This window comes from Phyllobates terribilis, unplaced genomic scaffold (genome assembly GCF_046119375.1).
Source record: "Phyllobates terribilis strain yellow unplaced genomic scaffold, ASM4611937v1 Scaffold_5__5_contigs__length_657084704, whole genome shotgun sequence".
NCBI classification, from domain to species: domain Eukaryota; kingdom Metazoa; phylum Chordata; class Amphibia; order Anura; family Dendrobatidae; genus Phyllobates; species Phyllobates terribilis.
Genome location: NW_027362765.1, coordinates 176,028,010 through 176,051,228, shown reverse-complemented (window position 1 = coordinate 176,051,228; position 23,219 = coordinate 176,028,010). Strand labels below are relative to the sequence as shown.

General features: G+C 42.5%; 1 protein-coding gene across 2 annotated transcripts in view; it reads right to left on the bottom strand.

The window, feature by feature from the left end:
• The window catches only part of CALCOCO2 (calcium binding and coiled-coil domain 2), a 100,129-nt gene that overhangs the window by 38,208 nt on the left and 38,702 nt on the right, over window positions 1–23,219 (bottom strand). For both annotated transcript variants that reach the window (XM_073683524.1, XM_073683525.1), the window contains exons 3-10: window positions 16,233–16,311; window positions 15,092–15,228; window positions 10,576–10,734; window positions 8,546–8,631; window positions 8,267–8,357; window positions 5,350–5,414; window positions 3,091–3,181; window positions 1,868–1,963 (exon numbers count right to left, since the gene is read on the bottom strand). In XM_073683524.1, the coding sequence (XP_073539625.1) occupies window positions 1,868–1,963; window positions 3,091–3,181; window positions 5,350–5,414; window positions 8,267–8,357; window positions 8,546–8,631; window positions 10,576–10,734; window positions 15,092–15,228; window positions 16,233–16,311 (804 nt within the window). The remainder of the gene's footprint in view (window positions 1–1,867; window positions 1,964–3,090; window positions 3,182–5,349; window positions 5,415–8,266; window positions 8,358–8,545; window positions 8,632–10,575; window positions 10,735–15,091; window positions 15,229–16,232; window positions 16,312–23,219) is intronic.

The following is a 23,219-nucleotide window of genomic DNA, read 5'->3' as shown; positions in this document are numbered from 1 at the left end:
GTAAATGAAGATTCAGAATTTCCTCTTTAAATGGTCACGTTCCTTTCAACAAACGTATGTGTCAATAGTACCAGAGAAGAAGGAACTTTGTAATAGGAATGTTATCAGAGAAATATGCTTTTTTCTCCACTTAGAGCAGGGTTCCCCAACTCCAGTCCTCAAGGCCCACCAATAGATCATGTTTTCAGGATTTCCTTCCTATTACACAGGTGATGGAATTATTGCCTGTGCAGGTGATGCAATTATCACCTGTGTAATACTAAGGAAATCCTGAAAACATGACCTGTTGGTGGGCCTTGAGGACTGGAGTTGGGGAACCCTGACTTAGAGGACACTTCTTCCCCTCCCCCTGAACTCACCATATCTAGTCATCTAGTCTGAAAAACAGCTCAAATCCATCTTGGTTAAAGCAAGGACAGTCAGCACAGTTAGGTGTCAGGTTACAGCTCCTATAATATTCTATCAAGAGGGGTAGGGAGTAGGAATGAGGAGCAAGCACTCAGCACAGTGAAAAACCCGACAGAGAGCCCAGTTGTAGCAAAATTCATTTAATTTTAGCTTAATATTGCTATGTAAAATGTCAACCATGCTACTATGTAATGTCCACCATGTGGCTTCTGACTGGGCCATGTTCACACTAGGCATTTCAGCGGGGTTTTTATGCAAATTTTCAGCTGCGTTTTACAGTACCAGCAAAGTCTATGAGATTTCAGAAATCTCATGCACACACATTGGTTTTTGTGTCATCAGTATTTTGTGCTTTGCTTGGTCTTTTGCACAATAGAGCATGTCACTTCTTTTAGCATTTTTTTCTACGATTTTAACCTATTGAAAATAATGTGTAGTGAAAAAATGCTTAGCGTGAACATAGCCATCAGGTTTTGTTGCGTTTTTAATGAAAAAAGCAAGTACAGCAGTATGTGAAACTCATTTATTTTTGCGATTTTACCATCTTGAGATGGCAGTTTGGATTAGGACCGATTAAATTAGTGAGGTATAAATGTAAACATTGACTGAGCTACATGTGAGATTGAACAATACCTGTGGCAACTCAATGGCAGACCATAGTATGAAAATAAATAAACAGTGACCTACAAACTCAATGCACTGCCAGTGTCTTAGGTAAACTATTCACCTCCCCCACTGTTATGTTTGAAATCCTGGTTAATATGGTTTCACATATGTCTTGCATTGGTGAACTGTGTTCATGCTTCTGTGGTGGAAGCAAAGCTGAACTTTGGGATCCTCAAAAACGCAGCAAAAATGCACCAAAACCTGCGTTTTTGACGCAGCTTCTTTCCTGCCAAATCAGGTTTTTCTGCAGAAAAACACATGCCTAGTATGAACATACCCTTACATAGAAAGAAGAGCAGGAATCCATCATATCTGTATTCTGTGCATGGAAGACATCATAGCAGCTTGTCTATACATACTAAGTAATAATGGCCAAAAATAATGTTATTACGTATCTACACACATGGCAGCTTATTCTTAAACGATACATATTAAAGTTCTACTGGCTCATGAAATGCTGCACTAACACTATTTTTTCAGCATTTGTGTAATAATTCCTTTGTGGTTCATTTGCTTGTACTATACAATCATTTGTTTCTCACACCTTCTAGTAAAATAAACTCTCTTTATACACAGCTTCTAATCTGAACAAGCAGAGCTGCAGTGTAAAGTATGGAATAAGGTTATGCAGCTGCTAGAGCATATCAAGAAATAGGATGATCTTTTCCACACTGGAGCTAAGGTGCAGCCACTTATCGTAGCTGTGGACTAATGAAGCAGAAGTAAAAAGCAACCCCCAATAAAAAAAATAAATTGTATGTCCATATGGTATAGCTGATAGTATAATGCTTACTTCAAGTTTTTCTTTCAGTTTAACATTCTCCTCTTTCCACTGATTAACAGTACAAGTCATGTTCTCCACCAACTTCTGCTTGGCCATGCCTTCACTCTGAAAGGTGAACGAAGAATAAAGATAATCATCATCATCGCAGAACATGGGCAATATCTCTAGTTATGTATGGATCTATCCTTAAAGGGGTTGTCTGGTAAAAACAAGTCATCACCGATCCATAGGACATGTGATAACATATTGATTGGTACATACTTAAAGGGAATCTGCCACCGTAATTCATGCTGGCCAAACCACGGGAAACATGAATCAGAACCTGGCATCAAGAGCACAGCCATGAATGAAACTCTGTGGCATGTCACAGTAAACATAGGTCTAAGGGGTGACGTTTCTCCTTGTGGAGAGTGACAAACCGACTCTGGCATGCCAAGGTAAGGAAGCTTACCTTGGCATGCCAGAGTCACAATCAACCCTTTAACGAGTCGTGCAATAGGACTTAGGATAATAGCCAAATCAGAATCTCAATTTGCAGACACAGTGTTTCGGGCTGTTGGCCCTCCTCAGTGCAAAGTATGAGAACTGATTTGTCTAGGTGAGTGGCTCTGGACTGAGGTCAAAGGGGTAATGTTTCTCCTTGTGGATAGTGACATACCGGCTAGGTGAGAGGCCAAATCAGTTCTCATACTTTGCACTGACGAGGGCCAATAGCCCGAAACAACGTATCTGCAAATTGAGATTCTGATTTGGCTTTTATCCTAAGTCATATTGCACGACTCGTTAAAGGGTCAATTGTGACTTGTAGGATCGCTGCTACCAATAGGTGGCGCCAGAGTTGAAATCCTCTCTCTCTCTAAAGAGGCAATTTGCAGAGTAAACATAGTTTGAAGATCTCTCCACATTGCTCTAGTCAATTCACAGGTCTTTCCCATGTGTGTATATCAGGAGAGACTTGTCGATCATCTAGAGCGGCACTGGGAGAAAACATGCAACTTTGGATTCTGCTTCAGCTTTTTTCACCATATCAGAATGCTGCAGACTACACTATTGGTTTCAACTTCAAAGACAGATACGGCTGGAGGAAAATTAAAAAAAAAGAAACTCTATTGGTAGCAAGTTTGAATCTTTTTTTTTTTTTCATTTTTTGAAGGGGGAGAGAGAATCAGGAGGAAACCCTAATGGAGAACATGTGGCCAAAACGTGATGTGTACCCAGCCTACATCCTATACCTGTAAGTGATGCTTTTCAGCCTCTGTTTTTTCTAGAGTTTGTTTTAACTCTTCCCTTTCTGCAAGAAACTTTTTCTCTTTTTCTTCACACCTATAGAGGATAAGATAGAATAATAATTATGCCATGTGGTGCATTTAGAGGTGACAGTTTCGGCCAGTCAATGCACCATTAACAAGAGCTGATCGACTATACATTAGGTCTTTAGCCGATCATTTTACACATGCTGACGAACAATGATGGGGACAGAACGATCACTAATACGGATGTTCAGCCCCCCATACAGTATCATGTTATTGACGGCACATCCTCTGTATATAAGCATCAATGTGCTGCCAATAAAAATGTTTCTTGCTTGTTCATCTGATGATTGCCGGTGTCTTTAAAGAGACAATTATCAGGAACGAGCGTTCATACAACACATTTATTGATTACTCTGCTATATGAACCTTTACAGACAGGTATACACAGGAAATAGTAATGATAGTAATCTAACATGAATACATGCAGTGATAAGTTTTTAATGTTGAAGGTAGACATGTCCACTGAGTCCAACCTATATTCTAAAACGTTGAGCCAGGGGAAGGCAAAAAATCCCATAAGGCAGATGTGAATTGTGCCATATTAGAGGAAATATTCCTTCCCGCTCCACATACAGCAATCAGATTAGTTCCTTGGATCAATGTCCCATCACAGAATCTAGTGCTCATAACCTGTAATATATTTTTCAAGAAAGGCATCCAGGTCCTCTTTGAGGAGGTCAATACTGATAGTATTTGAACAGAGTCAGATATATGGATTATACAGAGGTTGTACATGAGCCCTGGTGGCTAGGGCAGGAGCGGAGGCCACTCTACCACCTAAAAAGTCAGCATTATAAAATATACCAGTATTATTATATGGTACACGAGGAATAGGGGCATTGTTTGCCTTCCCCAATGGGACAGTACTATGAATCAGATGATATGCCTTTATTAGATTTATTTTTTTAATTGCTAGGTCAATTTGTTTTTGCCACCTAATCTTTATAAACTTTATATTTGATATATGGAGATCAAATATTAATATGTCCACAAAGGTTACAAAATCGTGTTCCATGAATATCAAGATGAAAGTTTTGCCATGGTGATACCTGGGTGGCACCATAGGCAGATTATAATGAGGGCAATCTGGGCTATGGCCCGGGGCTCCGGGGGGTCCATGGCCAGATTGCCCTCATTATAATATGTGCGGCGCCAATGCAGCACACACCGGCAGACAGAGGCGGTGGGGTCCCCCGGACCGCTCCCCCAGCAGCTGCGCAGTGCCCCTGCTTCTTCTTCGGCCGGGCCAGCACTGCACCTGTTAACTTCCCTGTGTGCTTGTGCTGGCCCGGCCGCGTCACAGCTAGGAGACACGGCCCTGTGCGTGGCCGTGTCTGCTAGTGTGACATCATGCAGTGTGCGCCCTGCAATGCTGCACCGGAGAGGAGCTGGAGGATGGGAGCCGAGCCGGGGGATGGTGAGTGACGTGAGTGTAAGTGTGTGTGCAGATAGCATTGTGTGATGTCTGTTTATATGTATTTTTGTGTTTCAAATGTGTTTATGTATATGTCTGTATATGTTTGTGTGTGCATGCAGCCTCCTCCCGCTGTATCTGGGGGGGGCGCCGTGCAGCCCCCCGCTGTGTATAGATGGCGCCGTGCGGCCCCCCGCTGTGTATAGATGGCGCCGTGCGGCCCCCCGCTGTGTATAGATGGCGCCGTGTGGCCTCCCGCTGTGTATAGATGGCGCCGTGCGGCCTCCCGCTGTGTATAGATGGCTACGTGCGGCCTCCCGCTGTGTATAGATGGCTATGTGCGGCATCCCGCTGTGTATAGGAGGATTGTGGCAGCTCATATTGTATGTAGGGTCTCATACTGTATATAGGGGATGTCAGCATACTTAATTGTGCTCAATATGAAGTCATACAATTAATGTAAAAAATGATTAGAATATATTAATATTGTGCCAAATTAATTTCACGTGAACTATCACATGATCTATCAAAGGGGATTATGTGACATGTCACATGATACATCAGGTGTGGGGGTGTGGGGCCAACAGCTTCTAAACTGCCCGGGGCCCTTGCTACTCTTAATCCACCCCTGGCTGGCACAATAACCATGAAATGTCTTTAGCTATTAAAGATATTATTATACCAAGCTCAGAAATAATATGAAGACAGTCACCGCTGGCAAATGTGAGAAATGATAGAAAACCTCATATTCCGCATATACATACAGCTTCAGCTCGGACTCTAGCTTTAGTTTTTCCTCTTCAGCGATCTTTATGTCGATTTGCAGATTCTGGAAATATAAGAAATTTATGAGCACTTACTGTGGGCTACACACAATGTTTTTTCTTGTATTAGATGGGTTTAACATTTATATATTCAAAAGGAAACAAAACACTACAAAGAGTATTCGTTGTGCAGTTATAGATTTTTCTTATAGCTTTTCAAGATCTCCGCTTGTTGCCAGTAATTTAAGAGCTTCACCATTTACTTCCAGAGGATCAAAATCTATCCTGGTCCTTGTGAGGCTCAAACAGGAGGAGGGATCATTAGGATGGATGCTCTGATTACTGTAACTTAAAGGGGCAGTCCTAGCTCAGACATTTACTGATGTACTCACTGATGCTTTGAATGGAGTTCCCAAAATAGTTCAGTGCATATATCCTGTGGATATGCCAGAAGCATCAGAAATGAGAATAACCATTAGGATAGGCCATCAATATCAGACTAGAGGATGTCCAACTCCCAGCACCACTGCTGATTGAAGTGGTCGCGGCGCTGCAATGAGTAACACATCTCATTCATTGCCTACCAAGCATAGCTCCAAACATCCTGCAGTGACAGATACTGTTCCTTACTACAAATCAGTGAATGGCACGGAGCTGCAATACCAGGCGTAGCCACTATGTGATGTACCAAGGTGTCACTGGCAATCACTGACAGAGGAGGAGTGCGTGTTACATCACATGATCAGCAGTGGTCCCAGGAGTCAAACACGCACTAATGTGACATCGATTAGTTAATCGAAGTAAAACCTCTCCAACTAGTCATTGCACCTAAAAGGAACATCATGTTACATAGTCATATAGGTTGAGAAAAGACACAAGTCTATCAAGTTCAATCTTTTTACCATTACTTATAACCACAATGCCATTTGTGCGGAAAAAAAAAAAAACACAGCTTTTTTTTGTTAAATGCTGTTATAGTGTCTGCCATTACTACCTCTTGCAGTAGGGCCTTCCACAGTCTGATTAACATCCGTCAGAGGCGACAGGCCCAAAATGGCCCACTCTGGCAGACTTGTCAGAGGCCACTTAGTCTAGCACATACTGGAGGAACCCTGGCCTGAACCCTTTAACCCCTGTACGGGGATCTGGTCGTATAATGGGGTCCACTAAATTGCTTCCACGGATGAGCTGCTCTCCAGAGGAGTGAACCAGGGCAAGCGGATGGTCTGGTAGCTGGGTCAAAACCAAGAGGGCAAAGAAGGTACAAAATATTCAGGCAGGAGAAACACCAATAAACAAGTCGAGGTCAAAACAGGAAACACATATACTAGACAGGCACAGAGCCCACAGCCCTTAACCAGAGGAGCCCAACACTATGTCTGGTAGTTACCAACAATATGCTGGGAGCTTAAGTAGGGTGTGGTGTTTTCCAATAGCATGCAGCAGAGACCTGATTACTTCAGTTGGACAGCACACACACATACTGCCAGACTGGACAGTACTGCAGGTCCCAGCCACCCTAATCTGCCCAGTTACTTGTTACCAGAATACCCAAGTCCTTCCAACTCCAAGTCCTCAAGATGTAATGATTTTAAAGTGAGATATAAGAGTTTCCTTTTAATAACAGCAAACCTATCATGGAGTTTTTTATAGAATGAAACTCAAACTGACAATATAAACTAAGCACATAGCTGTATAGGGGATATAGTCCCTATTGAAATTTTCTTGATACATTAACATTTTTCTTCTATTTACAGCTTGTTGCCTTGGAGACTGACCACCACTGCTTGACAGCAAAACATGGGTTTGCAAGCTCTTTTCTATTTTGCTTGTAACTACTGTGGTGAAGCTGGCCAGGATTGCTGGAGCCCGCTGTTGTCTCCTAATCCCAGCCAGCTTCAGCACACTGGTAACAAGAGAGACAGCAGCGGTGGTCGATTTTCTACGCAACAAGCTATAAACAAAAGAAAAGTCTTAGGGCCCGATTCATCAAGACTGGCGTTGTTCACGGTGGCTAGACGCTCGCTAATAATGAAGAGGTGCACACCTCATGAATGTGGAGCGTCTGTTGAGTTGTGTGCGCCATGTCCGAAACTATTTCAGCCCATTTTGTCAGAGCTGGGAGGAACTGGCATGAAAATGCCAAAAGTAGCAAAATGTTGGTGCCAAAATTTTGCAACTTTTCAAAGTTTTTACGCCAGAATTCTGGCTTGAAAGCTCTGATTCATTTGGCCCAAAAAATCTGAAGAACAGCTGCCAATTATAATAAGCAGTAAATTGCAACAGTGCTTCTTTTAACAAGCACTATCTGACAATATCCATCTAAGTAAATAGGAAATAACCCTTTAAACCAAAACATGGCAAAGAGTGGCAGAGAGTGAGTTGATTCTGTCACCATTAGGGCTCGTTCACACGACCGTATTTTTGGTCCAAGTGCTTGTAGACAGTATTTGTACCAATGTTATTCAATGGGACATTTTTTTTTCACTGACCAATTCAGGGTGCGAAAAAAATTGCAACACTCACTAGTTTCTTCTGTAAATCTGATGAGACTGATCCATTCAAGTCTATGGATTCGTAAAAAAAAAAATTGGATGCCATACATGGCCACTCATAGCATCCGATTATTACAGATACAGTTTCCTATGTTACAGACTTGCATTGTCCAGTAAATGAATAACAGCTGCTGTAAAAAAAAAAAAACTGAATGACTACGGACTGCACACGGATGACCAGTGAGAAAAAAAAAGTTCATCCCACTTTTCTGCATGAAACTCTGAACATTTTTTTTTATTTATAAGCTTTTGTGAACCTAGCCTTAGGGTAACTGCTGCCCGTCAGAAGTAGATCACGGGAAATTGCAATTTAATTATTATGTAAATGGGAAATAGTTTAGATGTTTGTTCTTTGCTCCAACCTCAGAGTGCTTCTTTTCTTCCTTAATTTTATCCATTGTTTTCTCCATCTCCTTAAATTCTGAGAGCAATTTCTCCTCTTGACTCCTTTGCCTGCAAAGATGTATAAGATTGTACATTGGGTTTGCACATCCATGTCATATAATGTGTTATATCACACAATGTAGCATATCCTTGTAACCATTACCAGAGACCAGCTGTGTATATCTGTATTGCCATTCATTTGTTTGCTAGCTATGCACATCTATACATTTAATATGTGACAATCAGTGTACACTTACATCTGCAATTCAATGTTCACTGACTGAATGGTTTTGTTCATAGTGTCAATTTCATCTTCATGATTCTTGGCATGGGTTGTCAGCTCCTTTAATATATAAAGCAATAATTAATGATTTTCTCCTACTTCACAAGACACTATAATATTGTGTATCATTTTCTTAGAAAAATGTGCGTTTCTGAATTACAATATTTTGAAAAACAATCACCCACATCCCTTAGTAAGTCTTCAGAATATGCATATAAAACTTGTATGTAAATGATCAATCTACTTAATTGTCTAATAAAAAAATATACGACATATATTTTTTGCAGTATATTTAGGCTTTATATTTATCTGCAATACATGTTTACTCATTTGAATAATTAGCATCTCCTCCGTTGGTATTATATGGATTTTAATATTTTTTGTATTCATTATTGAGTACACTTTGTTAAATCTACTAAAAAATGTTATATGTCACATAAGACATTTAGGCAAAGTTCACACTTGGTATATTTGGTGCAGATTTACAGTAAATTTGCAGCATACTGAAGTTCAAGGAAGTATATGAGATTTCAGCAAACCTCATCTGTACACTACGGATATTTTCTGTACGTAAATTGACCTGCGGTGCAGATTTTTTAAATCCACAGCATGTCAATTCTTTTTGCGGATTTAACATAGATTTCACCTTTTGCAACAGAAAGTCTGAAATCTTTACCATATCCACAACAAAGAATCCACATGTAATATATGTGAATTTTGCAGCAATAAAGTTGCAGATACACTGTGGCAAAATATACACCAAATATACAAAGTGTGGACATAGTCTTTGAAAGAACAAGGAAGGAACAAACTCAATATGTATTGGATTACAGGTCAAAGTCTACGAACAATGGAATCCAGTTACATAAACTATTCTCAGTTTCCATTTCTTGTTATACCGCCCAACCCCAGTTACACAATAAAGATTACATTTGTTCAGCAAATGGAAGACATGGCACATCTGTAAAGTACATAGACTATTGTTTACAATAAGAACTGTGTAATGCTTAATTTTACCTGTGGAGGTGCTACAGGGAGACAAACCCTTGCTTTTAGGTTATTTCACAGAAAACTGCTGAATGTTAGCAATCCCAGCAGCAGAACACTACATGATGACATTATGGTTAGGGGGAGCACTCAGGGGCGAATTTAGGTTCTCTGGCACCCAGGACATAAATTCAGTTTGGCACCCCCTCCTATACACAACTGCGTTTTGAGCAGCCATCATATACAATTTATAGTCATGTGCTAACTAGCTGCTCTTCCTAATTCTGTCAATGTCTAGTGAAATACTACAGCCTCTGCTTCATTGAGAAAAGCAGGAAGAGAAGGTAGTTGGCACATGACTAAGTATGAAAATCACATATGAGTGGTCATGTAATGGCCGCTGGAACCAGCAAGCAGAGCAGAATCTTGATCGTGAGTATGTTAAACACTATTAGGATTTGGCATGCTACAGTGCTAAATTTTATAATTAATGCTTCTAACAAAATACAAATGTAGTAGCCCCTAACTTGTCAGAGGGTACAGTACTTTATTAATGTTTCACAAGTTATGGGTTGTTACATGTGTACAGCAATACATCCAATAACAGCACAGGAATATATCACCAGAACCACTATCAGCATGGAAATACATCACCAGAACCACCAGCAGTACAGGAATATATCATCAGAATCACCATTAGCACAGGAATACATCACCAGAGCCACCATCAGTACAGGAACACATTACTAGAACCAAGAGCAGTACATAAATACATCAACAGAATCATTGCCCATACAATGCCACCATGTGGTAGACACCTTGGACTGCTGCATCAAGCAAAGCCTGATGACGTCACCCTGGTGGCTGTGCCCGGGGCAAATGCCTGCACCCCCTAGATACGCCACTTTAATCACTTTATATGAAATGGTTTATCCAGAGCTGACGACTCCTTTATTTACACTTCACATAAATATGTAAAGTGTAAATAAAGTGTAAATTTACGCACTAGTATGTTACCATATTTTCTTTTTCCAGCCTCTCTATTTTCTCTGTAGCACTGAGTAAATCATCCTGGAGATTCTGGATCTTCCCAGCCTGGGTCCGGGTTTCAGCTTCCAGAGAGGATACTTGTCCTTGCAGAACTGCATTCTCCTTTGTCAGTTTCTCCACTATGTTCTACAAAAAAAACATTGCAAACTAATTTTAGGGTTGCATTTCTAGTGTACATCATAACCTATTGATGCAAAAATTACAATTTGGATAAAAGTTGAATCTTAAAAGAAACAATCCTATGGCCACATTCACCTAATAGGAAGTGGCAATTGTGATGCTGTGTGCTTTCTCTGGCTTTTACAGTAATATTTTCCAACAACCTGTGAAAATTCATTCTGATCAGGCTGTAGCTACGTGTCAACATTTGACTGAAATTACAGTGACACATTGCAACATTGGATCTACTGTTTTCCTATGGTTCCACACTACGACCTGCCATATACAAATATATTTGTTTCCAAATGTATTGGATACTTTGTTGCTGGTGGCAAATCGCACGTGACACACTTGCCATTCACTTCAATGCAAGTCGCACATGACATGCAACTTATCTGTTTTATTTACAGCAAAAGCAGAGCTCCAAAATAGTCGCGTGACCACAAATCGCAGACAAGTTGCACAAATGTTTGTCACACAACTTCAGAAAATTGCTATGGCGTGACATATGTTGCTATATAGACCTATCCTTATAGGCAGACCTGGGCAAAGTGCAGCCCACGGGCGACATCCAGCCCTCTGGCTGTTCCAGTCCGGCCTGCAGACCGAGACAGCCGAAGGGCTGAAGCAGTGGCCCACGGACCGCACCGTGCCCGCCACCCTGCTGTCACCGCCGCCTGACCATGTCTCTCCATCTGGACGCCGTCATCGCGTCAGTGCATCAGAGACAGGAGCCAGAGGCACAGCATCGGGGGAACGGGAGTGAGGTGAATTTTTTTTTTTTTTTTTTCAATGTGTTTGGGATGTTTGACAGGACATGGGGAGGCTATAGGGGTCTATTGCAGGACATGGGGAGGCTATAGGGGTCTTTTGCAGGACATGGGGAGGCTATAGTGTTACATGCTAGGTTCAGATAGGGGCGAGACAGGTTACATGAATTCTTTGGAATCCTGGGGGAACTGTTACTCAGGGCGACCATAAACCATGTGCTGCTGCTTCTCTCAGGCACACAGGGGTATTGACCCTCAGGCACAGACACGTAGGTTATTTCACTTGTTGTCCAGATACACTTGACAAGAGTCCTAGTAAACAGTAGAACAGTAGCATTTAATAGGAAGCCGCACAGCCAGTGCAAGTTAAGTCTTATGAGCAACAGGCTCCAGTGACAAACAGTACAGTTTCCTTAGCAGCACAGCAGTTCACAGTCTTCCCAGTAGTACAAGATAGCACAGTTCTAATGCAAAGGCACATTAATGAACCAGCATTCTTTACAGCACAGTGAGATGGAGGAGGGGGGGGGGGTTGCTGAGGAAGATGATCCCTGTGACACCATTTCTTCCAGTCCTTATCTTTCTGCCTGACAATACTTTGCACTGCTAGTTCAGGAACTCTACCTGACCTGTGCTTAGCTTCACTCCTGACTTGAATCCTTTTCACTTGCAGGGGCGCTTCTGTGAGATACAGAACACACACACCACCTTTCTCTTTGTCTCCAGACAGACAGTAAACAACTTCCCCACAATCCCCCTGGAGCTCTGCTAAAACACTCCCTTTCTCCTGTGACTGTGTTAACCCCTCTAGTTGCTGGATGCTTCTGGAACACAACACTTCCTTTCTCATGTGCTTGTGTTACTCCTAATAGTTGCTGAATGCTTTGAAACCAACAGCACTATTGCTGCATGTCACAATAGGGGTCTATTGCAGGCTATGGGGGTCTATTGCAGGACATGGGGAGGCTATAGGGGTCTATTGCAGGACATGGGGAGGCTATAGGGGTCTATTGCAGGACATGGGGAGGCTATAGGGGTCTATTGCAGGACATGGGGAGGCTATAGGGGTCTACTGCAGGACATGGGGAGGCTATAGGGGTCTATTGCAGGACATGGGGAGGCTATAGGGGTCTATTGCAGGACATGGGGAGGCTATAGGGGTCTATTGCAGGACATGGGGAGGCTATAGGGGTCTATTGCAGGACATGGGGAGGCTATAGGGGTCTATTGCAGGACATGGGGAGGCTATAGGGGTCTATTGCAGGACATGGGGAGGCTATAGGGGTCTATTGCAGGACATGGGGAGGCTATAGGGGTCTGTTGCAGGACATGGGGAGGCTATAGGGGTCTGTTGCAGGACATGGGGAGGCTCTGAGGTCTATTGCAGGACATGGGGAGGCTGTGGGGGTCAGTTGCAGGACATGGGGAGGTTCTGGGGTCTGTTGCAGGACATGGGGAGGCTATGGGGGTGTGGGGTGTCCTGCTGGATGTGGGGAGGCTTTAGGGGTCTGTTGCAGGACATGGGGAGGCTCTGAGGTCTATTACAGGACATGGAGAGGCTCTGGGGTCTGGGGGTCAGTTGCAGGACACGGGGAGGCTCTGGGGGTCTATTGCAGGACATGGGGAGGCTCTTGGGGTCAGTTGCAGGACATGGGGAGGCTATGGGGCTCTGTTGCAGGACATGCGGAGGCTATGGGGGTGTCATGCTGGACATAGGGAGGCTGCGTGGGGCTCTCATGTTGGACATGGGGAGACTTTGGGGCTCATACAGTATATAGAAGGGGCTGTATTCGGGTTCAAACGGTATATCTGGGGATGTCAGCATACTTACTTCTGCTCAATATTAAGTCATGCAATAATATTAATATAATTAATATAATTATAATATATTGATATTAATATGGAGCAGAATTAATTTCAGCCTATTGGTTCGGCCCTCCACAACTCTCACAGTCTCTCATGTGGCCACTCAGGAAAATTAATTGCCCACCCCTGCTTATAGGGATTTATTTAAGCCTACAACAGAGTACCAACAAAAGCCTTGTAGCAATGTTTCGGCCAAAGCCCTCTTTCAAGCAGATAGACTCCATAATGGTCATATGGTGGAACCTGAAACAGCTCTCTCCTTGTGAATATAAAGTGTTACAACTTTTCTCTTGGAGCTTAATCTAAAACTTACAGTGAATATAAAAAGTCTACACACCTCTTAAAATTCCAGGTTTTTATCATGTAAAAAAAAAAAATCACACCAAGAAGAATCATTTCAGAACTATTTCCACATTCAATGTTACACATAATTTGTACAAATCCATTGAGAAACAAACTGAAATAATTTTGGAGAAGGAAAATAAAAATAACAAAACCAAAATAATGTGGTTGAATATGTATGAACACCCTCTCATAATTGGGGATGTGGTTGTGTTCAGAATTAGCCAATCACATTTACACTCATGTTAAATATTAGTCAGTGCAAAGCTGCCATCATTTACAGTGATTCTGATTAACCCTATATAAAATGTAGGTGTTCTAGTAGGATTTTCCTGATATTTTCTTAGTTGCACTTTACAGAAAAAGAACTTTTAGCCATAATTCCAAAAGGTATATTTGACACAAAGTCAACACTGCGCATCACCAAGAGAACACTATACCACAGTGAAGCATGGTGGAGGCAGCATTATGCTTTAGGGTTGTTGTTTTATTGACAGCTGAAACTGGGACTTTAGTAAAGGTGGAGGGAATTATTAACAGTTCCAAATATCAGTCAATTTTGCATCAAAACCTACAGGCCTAAGCTAAAAAGCTGAAGACCAACAAAAGAATGGCTTCACAAGACGAAGATCAAAGCTTAGGAATGGCCCAGCCAGAGCCCAGATCTGAATCCAATTGAAAATTTGTTGGTTGACCTGAAGAGAGCACTGTGCACAGGAAATCTGACAGGGTTTGGTGCTACTGCCAGTAAGAGTGGGCAAAGATTGCCAATTCTAGATGTGCCATACTTATAGACTCCCACCCCCCAAAAAAAAAAAATTATGCTGTCAGGAGCCATCCAATCAGCAACTATCAGCAAATTTCCTTTAGTTCAGAGCACACAATCTGGTAGCCAGTCAGTAGTCAATAAAAAAGGTTCAGTGTCAAACTGGCTTTAATAAAAATAAAATAAAAGCCTAGTTATTCTTATAGTGGGTCAGGCTCTGTCACAATTATAAGCCCCAAAAGGTCCAACAGAAGACAATCTAGTTTGTAGTGGAATTTGGATCCAATCACAGCCAATAAGGTTTATTCTTGAGGAGTTACCTTTCAACAAATTTATGTCATTGCATTGGGTAATGCAATGAAAGGACTCCAATGCCCCTTCATTTACCTGATAGGGGTCCTGTGGGTTGTACCCTATGGATCATATAGTCTATTCCAATGATATTATGGCAAATGCCTTTAGGGAACATAAAAGTATAATTTTCCATAAATGAACATTGTAAAATTTAACTTTTATCCAGATTTCCTGAATTTTAACGGTTTCTAAAACAATAGTTGAGAAAGTACAGGCAATATCAGACCTCTGGTGTCACCATCAGGATATCTTCGTCTTCAGAGTTGTAACTGAACTGGAAAGGAATACTGACTCCTCGCACTTCTCCATTGTGGTCCACGTAGCAGAACTGGTAGTAGTCATCATCGCTGGGTAGATAGTATGCTGGAAAACGATAAGCCATGTTACTCCTGGCGCTAAATAAGAGGAAAGGCAGGCTGATATAGTCCCTCAGCCAAAGCTTTATTTTTCTAAAATCAATATTTTTAATGTTTTGGGTTGAAGTGATGCTGATATTCCTAAAATACAATCCACTGTCCCCTTAATATAATGATAGTCTAAAGGTCCAGCACTCCTGGTGCTATATTCTGTCATAGGTGACTTCTCTGGGAGATGATGTGATCAGCAATCCGAAATCAGAGATGCCCTTTTGACCATGTATTTAATAATGCAGTATTATGTGGATATAGTGTGTACGATGTTATACCCATACTTTATATCATCTTAATAAATCAGTGATATTTCCAACAAAGTCCTTCTATCTTTACGTCTACCCATACCTTCTATCTATCTTCTATCAACCCATATGTTATATCATGGTTTTCTGGACACAGACAGATCAGGAACAGAACTCATTTGCAGAAAACATTAGAGGGAACCTGTCATGTAAAATAACACTATTACCCTGCAGATATGGAGTTAATCTGCAGGTTAATACTGCTCTGACACTGTGCGGCGCCCCCATAGAGAGCCCTGCTGCCGGGAGGAAATTAACTTTATTCCCCCAGCAGCCTCACTTTTTGACTCATAGGGTGGCACAGACACAGCTTCAGTCACCGCTCTGTGCATATAGAGTGGCGGCTGTATCCGCACCCCTGGCACTGACTGATGGCTAATGATGGCTGTCAGTCAGTGCCAATGCCGCTTTTACAGCCACCGCTCTCTATGCACAGAGCGGTGACTGAAGCTGTGTCGATGCCACCCCTATGACTCGAAAAGCAAGGCTGCTTGGGGAATAAAGTTAATTTCCTCCTGGCAGCAGGGCTCTCAGTGCAGGCGCCACACGGTGTCAGAACACTATTAACCTGCAGATTAACTCCATATCTGCAGGGTAATAGTGTTATTTTACAAGACAGGTTCCCTCTAATAACCTCATACACAACTCTGACCTTTGAACAGAACTGTGTTGTCCACGTTGCTCCGGGCTGAAATCCAGGTGTAATAATCTCTAGTAGTTTTCCAACCGACCTTCAGAATAGAAGAAACACAAATCAGACCTTGCACGATAAAACTGGAATAACAGGAGGTTCAGAGGTCAATTACAAAATGTTTATTGTGTATTCACTTACTGTACATACTATTTGGAATTTCATTTAAAGGGAATCTGTCACTACTAAAGAGAAGCGTACCCAAACCTAGAAGTTTGGGGTTCGTACCGGATATTTAGTGTCCAGTGCTAAGCGCCGAACACGGACAAGAGCTGTGAGGATTCTCCGAATGCGGGAGGTCATATGACCGCAAGTATGTGATATGTATACTACAGGCCACATTCCAATTAGATGGATGCGGCCTCACTCCATGCAAGTGTATTGAGCAAGGCCAGAAACAGTCTAGTTGGAATGTGGCCGGGATTATGCGTATCACATACTTGCAGTACCCAACATTTAGGAGATCTGTTCTCCTGTACAACTGTTGTATAAAAAGGATTGCAATGCAGCTCATGGGAGGAAATGCTAGACCTAGTGTATATTTGACTGCTGCAGTGTTGTCAAACCGGGAGCTTTCCACCTGCTGCGAAACCAAAACTCACAGTACGTCAGGAGAGCCGCAGGGCTGCAGCATCGCAACAGCTGGAAAGCCCCAGGCTACTGTCATCCACACATCTTAATAAATCAATGACAGTGATATTTCCAGCAAAGTCCTTTAGTGTTCAGGTGCTTTGCTTCAGTTCTAATACAAGGTTCGGATGTGCTATAATTTACAAGAGCAGATAATTCCTTACTGTAAATAATCGTTCATGCGAACATAAAAACGATCGATCGTGATGAGAGTGCGGTGCGTCAGCATGAACTGGTTGGTCGATAGCCGATATATGTGAATTTTTTTAAATAGGCGACAAAACTGACAATAGGGAACAGATGAAGATGTGTAAGCATCTTACAATTAGGAGACAATGGCCCCATAAACAATTAAATACATACAAAAGCACAAACACCACACCTGCAGGTTAATAGCGCTATTTTACATGACAGGTTCCCTTTAAAACCAAGCTTTTTAAATATTCGGGAGTGTGCCATGAAAAAAAACTGATATTTTTTAATTTTCCCTATGAATCTTAATAATTATTAAAATGTAAAGTTTTATACCGCAGCATTCTCTCTTTATCGCCATCTTTCAAATGAGATGAGATATATACAGTATATATCCTTAGCAACTAGTGTGTCATTTTTTTTTGGTAGGCAACTGGCTGCAGCAGAAGTCTCCCCCCTTTGCCCTTTCTGCAGTAGGACAAAAGATCTGGCCCATAGGCTAAGTCGCACCCTTCAGTCACTGCATAACTGAAAATGGAATAAAATAAGTGGAAAACTTGTGTTTTTGCAGGATTCGAAAAACATCAGTTGCTTTTAGGATCTGAAATAAAATTTTGCAGACTGACAGGGGGTGACATTATGTCCTCTGTAGTTTTATCATATATTACAATGTTTAATATTCCTCCTAAGGCTAGGGTCACACGACAGTATTTTCTCTCATCCGAGAGAATTGGGAGGATTATGCTACTCACGCTGATCAGAGTGTGATCCGATTCTCTCGGATGAGAAGATGGAAAAAAAATGTCTACATCTTCTCCATTGTGTCAATGTGCGCCGGAAATCGGACTGCACTCAGATGTTATCCAAGTGCAGTCCGATTTTTTTTTTCTTTTGACGGACCCATTGACTTGCATGGCCAAGTGCGATACGATTTCCAGATGCAAATCAGGCATGCTGTGATTATTTTCCTCTGACAAGACACTGTCAGAGGAAAAATAATCGGACATGTGCACGGCCCCATAAAATAAGACCGGTCTGAGTGCAATCTGATGTTTTGCCGGATCGCACTCAGACTGAAAGTACAGTCGTCTTCATTAGCCCTAACAGTGTAGCTGAGCTCCCATATTGCTCTGGAAAGATTAGCTCTTTCAGATCAGAACAGTATATGGTGTAAAAACTATGAATCCAGAGCAAAAATCTCTAGAGTTAGCTCTGTGCAGACATTATACTAGCCAGGAATTCTCAGAAGCTTGTAGAATTATTATGGCAGTCCTGGAGCTGGAGATGATCATATTAATATATCCTAAAAGGGAACATATGTCCCCAAACACTTAACCTGCAAATATATGGTTGATCTGCAGGTTAATAATGTTTCACTGCTGTCCGGCCGCCTTACTGACAGCGCGACTACCAGGAGAAAATGAACTTTGGGAGTCGCCAGCTCCCAGTTCATGGAGCAGCTTCAGTCACCACTCAGACACTGGTAATCATACCCTGGCACTTTTGTCATGGGATGCAATACGCAGACAAGGGCAAGGCAGATGTAACCAATTTAACTTTATTTTTCCAATGTGGGTGTAGGGAGTCGTGGTTTTAGCAGAAAAGAAATAATATGAAAACAGTATTTACAGTATACAATATTCAATGTTATTATCAAGCACACTATAACTCTTATAGCAAGTTCTCCATGCTATCTGACTAGCATTCACAATCATAAGGGTGTCAATACAATCTTCCTCTTAATTAGGAGCGGTTCTTCCCGCTAGGCTGCAAGTCAGTCTGACTGTTAAGCAAAGCTCTCTGGGCCTCTTACACCGGCCGGTCCCTGTCCCGTCTGCTGCACTACCCCAGACTGAACTCTGTACCATATGTTAGTGCTGTAAATGACTGCCCAGCTTAATCGCGCCTCTCCATCACCGCAGTGGGCGTCTACAGTCATGGCCAAAAGTATTGAGAATGAGACAAATAGTAATTTTTCCAAAGTTTACTGCTTCATTTTTTGTAATGGCAATTTGCATATACTCCTGAATGTCAAAGAGTGATCAGCTTAACAGCAATTACTGTACTTGCAAAGTCAATATTTGCCCAGAAAGTGAACTTTAACCCCCAAAACACATTTCAACATCATTGCAGTCCTGCCTTAAAAGGAGCAGCTAACATCGTTTTAGTGATTGATCCATTAACACAGGTGTGGGTGTTGATGAGGACAGGGCTGGCGATCAGTCAGTCATGATTAAGTAAGAATGACATCACTGGACACTTTAAAAGGAGGCTGGTTCTTGGTATCATTGTTTCTCTTCAGTTAACCATGGTTATCTCTAAAGAAACACGTGCAGCCATCATTGCACTGCACAAAAATGGCCTAACAGGGAAGAGTATCGCAGCTACAAAGATTGCACCTCAGTCAACAATCTATCGCATCATCAAGAACTTCAAGGAGAGAGCTTCCATTGTTGTCAAAAAGGCTCCAGGGCGCCCAAGAAAGACCAGCAAGCGCCAGGACCGTATCTTAAAACTGTTTCAGCTGCGGGATCGGACTACCAGCAGTGCCGAGCTTGCTCAGGAATGGCAGCAGGCTGGTGTGAGTGCTTCTGCACGCACTGTGAGGCGGAGACTCTTTGAGCAAGGGCTGGTTTCAAGGAGGGCAGCAAAGAAGCCACTTCTCTCCAGAAAAAACATCAGGGACCGACTGATATTCTGCAAAAGGTACAGGGAGTGGACTGCTGAGGACTGGGGCAAAGTCATTTTCTCTGATGAATCCCCTTTTCGATTGTTTGGGACATCTGGAAAACAGCTTATTCGGAGAAGAAGAGGTGAGCGCTACCACCAGTCTTGTCTCATGCCAACTGTAGAGCTTCCTGAAACCATTCATGTGTGGGGTTGCTTCTCAGCCAAGGGAATCGGCTCACTCACAGTCTTGCCTAAAAACACAGCCATGAATAAAGAATGGTACCAGAATGTCCTCCAAGAGCAACTTCTCCCAACCGTCCAAGAGCAGTTTGGCGCCCAACAATGCCTTTTCCAGCATGATGGAGCACCTTGCCATAAAGCAAAGGTGATAACTAAATGGCTCATGGAACAAAACATAGAGATTTTGGGTCCATGGCCTGGAAACTCCCCAGATCTTAATCCCATTGAGAACTTGTGGTCAATCATCAAGAGACGGGTGGACAAACAAAAACCAACAAATTCTGGCAAAATGCAAGCATTGATTATGCAAGAATGGACTGCTATCAGTCAGGATTTGGTCCAAAAGTTGATTGAGAGCATGCCAGGGAGAATTACAGAGGTCTTGAAGAAGAAGGGGCAACACTGCAAATATTGACTTGCTGCATTAACTCATTCTAACTGTCAATATAACCTATTGGTACTCATAATATGATTGCAATTATATTTCTGTATGTGATATAAACATCAGACAAACACTAATAAAAACCAGAGGCCAGCAGATCATGTGAAAATATAATTTTGGTGTCATTCTCAAAAACTTTTGGCCATGACTGCACGTCCGGATTGGAGTCTGCACTCGGTCTTCGGTGCTTGACGTGTGACAGCCGTGCCGGGCAAGGACGCATAAGGGCTAGGCTTCAGGTCTTGACTGTCATTGTCTGGGTCCTGCTCAATGGCGTGTGATGCCCCCCGGGGCCATACTGGTGAGTCGGCCGCAACGCCTCTCTCTGCACACGTCCTTCTGGTCTCATTTATTAGCGCCAAACTGACTCCTGCCTTGTCACTCCGGACTTTTATACCAGAGAGCTGCGTCACAGATGTCACCTGACCCGGTGCTTCCTTTGGACCCATCCTTCCCACAACACTTTCTTTCTTCTGGTTCTGCAGGGTTCCGTTCGATTAGCAGGTGACAGTCTCCAATTATAAACAGTGCACACTGCTGGGGAATCTCATCTTCCTTTTCTACACTCTTACACTTTCGCAGCTCGCTCTGCATCGCATATGTGCAAAGCGAGCTGTCAAAGTGCCAGGGCGTGCTTACAGCTGCAATGGCACGACTGACACTGCTACGTTACACGTCTATGACAGAAAGCTCATTTTCTTCTGGAAGCTGTGCTTTCAGTAAGGCAGCCGGACACCATTGAAATGCTATTAACCTGGAAGTTAACCCTATATCTGCAGGATAATAGCATTTGAAAATATGACGTGTTATACATCTCCTCATTGTGCTTCCTACATGCACTATTGCAAAGCAGGAGATATATCAACCATATGATAATTATCCTGCTCCGCACTGGTCCCAATTCACATGAGCATACAAATATGTTCCAGCTCTACCCCGGTGTCGATATCAAAAATCATTATATGACCTTAGTAAAATATAAATGAGAAGGCTATCAGTCTATTCTACCAGTTTGATCATTACTAGTTTCCTATAGGGATTTTACATATTAAAAGGGTTTTTTCAGAATTTCAAGCAATTTGGCCAAGTACAGAAAGTTATCAAATAAAGAATTTATTATGATATACTATCACTGCAGGGTCAGAGGAGCCATCGCTTGAAAATGGTGTTTAAAATAGTAATATACAGGGTGGTCCAAAAGTAAGTGGACAGAAAGTGTAATAAGGTTATGAAGGGGGAGATTTATCAAACATGGTGTAAAGTGATTATGTGGAGTGATGAAGCTTCTTTCAAATTATCCGGCCATATTAATGTCGGGGTAAAAGAGAATATATATATTTGTAACTTTTATACTTTTGTAACTTTTATACGCTTTTTTTGCTAATGTACTAACCACCATTTTGTGTCATATAACAATAAGCTTTCCTTGCTATATATTACTCAAATCGAAACTTAAACTAAGACAGTTCCAGTGTTGCCAAGACTTATTTCAGAGAAACGAAACAAGATTATAAGCTGACGGCTGCAATATCTGCCCAGAGACTGAGATAAGGAGATGTGGACCAATCAGGAGTGGCCAGACACTGGACTTTCATGGCTTACCCCGCTCCGGACAACCTCTTTCCCCTCCCATTATGTAGTGTATTTAGGTTTGTGTATGTAGGAATAAACACAGAACATTGCTGAGAACGTTGTCTGTAGTAGTCCTTTGAGCGTGCTCTGAGTTTGAACCAGCTTGTTGTCTGACTCATTCTTTGAATGGTTGACCCATGCTCATAGCCTTAATTTGGAGTGACTGGAGGACGAGTGGAATGTCATCACGACCCTCACAAATGGCGCTCAACGTGCGGCGTGGCTAGCGGTACGCCGCCCTCCCGGACCCATATCACTGATTTCCCTGGTGGTGACCGCGGTGGCTGAATTTGAGGCCTGATCAACCTCCATCGAACACGGTAAGTTGAGATGTATTTTATATGTCTCACTTGCCTGTGTGTCAGCCGCAGCGGTTCCTGTTGGGTTGTCAGGTTGGATCTGGGTGGGTGATCGGTCGAGTGGTGAGACCTCAGGCGTCCCGCACCACGTCCTGAACCAGCAAGTGTTAAAACGAGTGACGTCGCATGCCTGCGCGTGCTCGTGTGCACACCACCTCCTCCTCCCCCGGTCACTGTACTTTTCTTAGATAGCTGCCTCCCGTAACTGATAGTCGAGGTTTCAAAGCATTCCTGAATTGTAGTGTAAGGGAGAAAGAATCTGACGAATTGAGGTGTACTCTTCGTCTTATACAGAGAAACCTCATAAGGAGGTGTTGTGCTGTCAGAATCTGTGACGAATTGAGGAGTGCTCTTCGTCTAACACAGAGACTGCTGTAAAGTCAAGGTTAGGAAACAGTGTATTGAGGTGTCTCTACACTGTCGGGTGGTGCTGTGGTAGGAAAGGAGATAGATTGAGGTGTCTCTCTATCTCATCAGTGTATTGAGGTGTCTCTACACTGTCGGGTGGTGCCGTGGTAGGAAAGGAGATAGATTGAGGTGTCTCTCTATCTCATCAGTGTATTGAGGTGTCTCTACACTGTCGGGTGGTGCCGTGGTAGGAAAGGAGTTAGATTGAGGTGTCTCTCTATCTCATCAGTGTATTGAGGTGTGCTCTACACTGAGGAGTGGCGACCTGTGGACTGCACCAGTGATCTGAGTCGCGACAGATCATTGCATTCTATAAGAAAATGTTGCGTATATTCAAATTTGAAAGATCTCGTAAGTTGCGGAATGCTGCTGTGG